Source organism: Trichechus manatus, unplaced genomic scaffold (assembly GCF_000243295.1).
Source record: "Trichechus manatus latirostris isolate Lorelei unplaced genomic scaffold, TriManLat1.0 scaffold00135, whole genome shotgun sequence".
In the NCBI taxonomy this organism is placed as follows: Eukaryota; Metazoa; Chordata; class Mammalia; order Sirenia; family Trichechidae; genus Trichechus; species Trichechus manatus.
Genome location: NW_004444071.1, coordinates 7,247,384 through 7,252,671, shown reverse-complemented (window position 1 = coordinate 7,252,671; position 5,288 = coordinate 7,247,384). Strand labels below are relative to the sequence as shown.

At 34.7% G+C, this 5,288-nt stretch overlaps 1 protein-coding gene across 5 annotated transcripts in view; it reads left to right on the top strand.

The window, feature by feature from the left end:
* Positions 1 to 5,288, top strand: part of NADK2 (NAD kinase 2, mitochondrial) — a 76,267-nt gene that overhangs the window by 55,373 nt on the left and 15,606 nt on the right. For 4 of the 5 annotated variants that reach the window (XM_004385250.2, XM_023739509.1, XM_012558091.2 and 1 more), the window contains one exon: positions 1,700 to 3,933. The exons of the other annotated variant lie outside the window; for it this stretch is intronic. In XM_004385250.2, the coding sequence (XP_004385307.1) occupies positions 1,700 to 1,838 (139 nt within the window). In that variant the 3' untranslated portion in view covers positions 1,839 to 3,933. Of the gene's footprint in view, positions 1 to 1,699; positions 3,934 to 5,288 lie in introns of those variants that run through there. 5 annotated transcript variants of the gene reach the window in all.

The window sequence follows — 5,288 nt, the reverse complement described above, 5'->3', positions numbered from 1 at the left end:
AATGAGGAAAATAACTACTGAATGTCACTGAGACAGCAGACACTATCAAAACTTATACAAAAACAGGACAGGATGGTTCCAGCAGGCATCCAAAATAAAATACCAGATGACTTTTCAGTAGAAGAAAAGGCACTAGAACTACTTGACGGAATTCAAATCTCTAATATTCAGAGCTATCCAAGAGTTGAAGCAAAAAGCAGACAAAAATGGGGAGGGGAGGAAAGGACTCATACCCAGAATATATAATAAAAATTCTTACAAATCAATAAGAAAAAGAGAGGCAACCCAATAGACAAATGGCCAAAAGTCTTGGACAGGCATTTCACAAAAGAGGATATCCAGATGGCCAATAAGCATATGAAAAGGTGTTCAACTGTATTATTCATCAGGGAAATGCAAATTAAAACTATGGAATACAATACTACACACATCCACCAGAATGGCCAAACTACCATTTGTTGTCAAGGAGGTAGAGCAACTGGAACTTTCATACACTACTGTTAGAAATAAATGCTTTGGAAAATTGTTTAGCAGTTACCTACCAAAGCTGAACATGGCATACACTATCACTCAATAATTCTACTCCTAGGTATATATCCAACAGAAATGTATAAAACACATGTACACCAAAAGAGATGGTCAAGAATATTCATATCAGCTCTACTTCCAATAGCCAAAAACCAAAATGTCTATGAATAGTAGAATAGATATGTAAATTTTGGTATTTTCATACAGTGGGATACTACACAGCAAGGAAAATGAACAAACTATTATGTAGTAACATGGATGAATTTCACAGCCATACCATTGAGTAAATGAAAACCAGACACAAGCGTACATATTGTATTCTTCTGTTTATATAGTTAGACAACAGACAAAACTACCATATTTTTATGCAAATAATGTGTGCCTTCTGTGTTTGTTTGCCAATTGCACGCTCCCCCCAGGAGGTATTTTTGTAAGCGCTGCTATGCCAATTTTTTTTTTTACATGTTGCTGTAAAATAGCGTGCTAATTATTTTTTACGGCAATATGTAAAGAAATAATTAGCATAGCAGAGCTTATGAAAATGCCTCGTGGGGGGAGGTCATGATTGACAAACATAGAAGGCTTGCATTATTTGCATAAAAATACAGTACTACTACTATGGTGATAGAAGTTAGGAGAATGGTAATGCTCGGGAAGGAGGGCAGGGTAGTGACTGAGATAGGGGAGTGAGGGAGCTTCTAGGGAGCTGGGTAACATTCTGTTCGTGATTTTTGTGACAATTACACAAGTGTGTTCACTGCGCTGGACACTAATGATTTGTATCATCATCTAAGTCTCAAAATGTAAATGTCCGGGTTAGCACTGTTTGCCCAAACATTTATCAGTGAACAAGTTTAGACTTAATGGAACTCGTAGGTTCACTCATATGACTGAATGTTAAAAGAGTTATTACCACTACATATATTTTAAACATTGAACAAGAGTGTGACTATTTTCATGTAAAATTCTTACTTAAGTAAAATTTAAGCCTTAGATAATGTATCTGTATATTTCAGTAGTCATTAATTCTCTCATACTAAAGGGCAATTTAATTTTTAAAAGCAAGGCTAAACAATCTACTAGTTTAGATAAAAATTCAGGATTTTAACGAAACCATCATTTAGTGTAAAGAAAAATGTTAATATTGAATGAGATGTTTCTTTCTCTTTAGGGTTTGTGTTCGTTCTCGTTGTTGGGATGCCTGTATGGTTGTGGATGGAGGAACTTCTTTTGAGTTTAATGATGGAGCAATTGCTTCAATGATGATCAATAAAGAAGACGAACTTCAAACTGTGCTACTAGAACAGTGAAGGATTTTCTCAGATGACAAATTTTGATTACTGTTGAATTTTTTTACTGCGGAAACAGACTACTGGTTATAAGCTACATTATTTTTGGTTATTGTTGAGAATGGTTGCCCCTGGCTGAAAGGTGACAAAGAAAGTGAAATTTGCATTATTCTTCTGTTGGATGTGATGGAAAAGATGCGCACTAAGAAAATAGATGGACAAAACTGATTGGAATTGATACTAGTGAAATTTCTATAGTGCTTACAGTTGGGAACCAAGAGTGCTAATGTCTTTTTAAATTTAGAGAAGTAATAAAGGACTTAATGTTTAGGATTGGAAATTTAACTGTACAGGTGTTTTTTCCTTCTCCTTTTTCCTAGGTTTGTGAAATTGATCAGATCAAACACATATCCTTTGATTAGTGCATATTTTTTATAGTACCTTAAAAATCAAAAATTTTTTAAAATTTTGATATTGGTGGGGAATTTTAATAAATCCTGACATTGACCTAATTGAAATAGGTAAATGCACTTTTAAATGTGCTAAGAATTTTCTAATTTCAGAACAAAATGACATTGTTTTGACTATCAATTGAAAAATGTCAGTCACTTTCGAAGTTATTTACAGATCAGTGTTTTCATTTAGTTGACCTTAATTCATATTAACTTCAGCAATGCTGGGTGAAATGCATATAGCTGGGCAAAATCATGATGCTGTTAGAAATGTATTAATTACCCAGTAGCCATTTTAGGCCATAGGTATTGATTTGTTTCTCCTTTCTTTTCTTTTTTTGGGTGATTTGAGTTTAATAGGTTTCTTCCATCTTTAAAATTCACTAACATGGATTAAAAGATGAAAAGAATAAGCTGGTTAGACATCTTGTATTAGGAGTTTGGCAAAACTTAAGATATTTTCATCTAGTGTTAGGAATATTGTCAGAAACAAAATGGATTCTTTAATAAGTATGTAAAATACTCACATTTGTTTCGGGATTGCCTTAACTGATATTGTGGTTTCACTTAGCTCATATTCCAAGTTTCACACATCAGCATTGGAGGATACAATGTTATGGCTTTTTTTCTTTTCCCATTATAATTAGAGAATTCCTTTATTTTTGGAGGAAATTACTTTCATCTAATTTTTGATCTACTTAAGTAATCCTAGAATTGACACTAAAAGTTCCTATTGCTGCATAATGAAATACTTGATATTCTCATGCCATTTATTCACAGTTTTATCTTTTTTTTCCCACTTGCTGGTGAAAGTTTTTCAGTCATTGACAAGTATTTAACACCCACTCTGTGCTATGTACTATGCCAGGTGCTGGATATGCATTGATGAATGAAACACGTTATTTTTCTAGAACTTGAGTATAGTGAGCTCAGAAGTAAATTCTGTGAAAGCTAGGGTGTATATTCAAATTGAGTGCACTTAATTTTGCCAACATTTAACTTGCTGTTCTTATCATATTTTTAATATAAATGTTAGTATAGGCTCCTGGGTGGTACAAACAGTTAAGCAGTCGACTGCTAACAAGAAGGTTGGCGGTTTGAACTCGCCCAGAGAATTCTCAGAAGACAGGCATAACGGTCTGCGTCTGAAAGGTCACAGCCTTAATAACCCTATGGCAGTTCTACTCTGCACACACTGGGTTGCTGTGAGTCGAATTGACTCAATGGCAACTAACAACAACAACATACAAAGATAATCCAGATTTTGATGTATACCCAGAAGAATCTGTTCTTAGTTCAAAGTATCTGCAAAGACACTCATAACAAAGAGTTTATATAATGTATCAGGTAGAAAAACAATAAAAATCAGTGTTTTCCCAGAGCTGGAGCTAGTTTCTGGTTTTATTTTAAAATGATATGCTTAAGATACCACTTAATAAACAAGAGAAATTCCACAATATAGAAACTCCCCTGAAAACCAAACCAAACGAAACCCATTGCCACTGAGTCAGTTCTGACTCATAGTGACCCTGTAGGACAGAGTAGAACTGCCCCATAGGGTTTCCAAGGAGTGGCTGGTAGATTCAAACTGCCAACCTTTTGGTTAGCAGCCAAACACTTAACCGTTGTCCCACCAGCGCTTAGAAACTCCCCTAAACACACACACACACACACACACACACACACACACACACACACACACACACACACACACACACACACCCACCCCTGTTGTTGTTGAGTAGATCTCGACTCAAAGTGACCCTATAAGAGGTTTAAAATACCTTCTTGAAAAAAGTGCCAGTGCTGTCTTTAATATCTCAAGGAAATCTGATTGTCCAAAATGGTACTATAGGTCTGTTAATATGTATAGGTAACCTGCTGTGTAAAACTATTCCTAAGCCATATTTTAAAGGTTTTAGAAATACCTAATGTGTTCTGTTTTGTGATATAACTTCTAACATTTCTGCTCTGGATGGGAATTTATTTGTAAGCAGTGATGAGACACAAAGGGTGTTAGAATAGCGAAAATGTTTTTATGAATGAGTTAACCTTTTAATGGCAACTATATGTGAATAAAATTAAACCATTGTATCTCTAGCTTTTTATTTCATTTATTTCACTTAACTCTTATGGGATCTATTTGAAAACCAGGTTTTCATAAAATTTTGTGTTTCAAAAAGTTTTTCCCACTGCTTCTACTACTGTATATTGTTCTGTGCTCTGTTGATTTTTCATTCACTGCTAATATTTGACACAGGATCATGATTTTTTACATAATCAGATGGTAGAGTGTTTACCGGTAAATGTAGACTCTAAAGATAATTTTGATTTATTTTTGATATTCCACGTTGTTGTTGTTAGATGCCATCACGTCGATTCTGACTCATAGAGACCCTACGTACAATAGAACTAAATACTACGCAGTCCTGCGCCATCCTCACAATCGCTGTTATGCTTAAACCCATTGTTGCAGCCACTGTGTCAATCCATCTCGTTAAGGGTCTCCCTCTTTTTCGCTGACCCTCTGCTTTACCAAGCATGATGTCCTTCTCCAGGGATTGATCCCTCCTGATAACATGTCCAAAGTATGTGAGATGTAGTTTCGCCATCCTTGCTTCTAAGGAGCATTCTGGTTGTACTTCTTCCAAGACAGATTTGTTCATTCTGGCCCTAGTATATCAAATCATATTACAGGCAGTCCCTGGAATTATGCACAAGTTCCATTCTAAGTCTGTCTTTAAGTCATATTTGTATGTAAGTCAGAACAGTTAGGTACGATTTGTATCTAATATCAGTTATTCAAATGTTTGTCTTAGTATATAGTGTGCCTTTCTATGCATAAAAAACATTAAAGAAACACTTCCAGATACACTAAAACATCTTTAACATAATCATACAGTAATAATAATAATGTTTTGATGTAGGTTGCAAAGTAGCGCCTGTTCGTTATTACCAACTATTTTATGTACCTCAATTTTTTTTAATTTATATATATATATTTTTTATTGTACTTCAG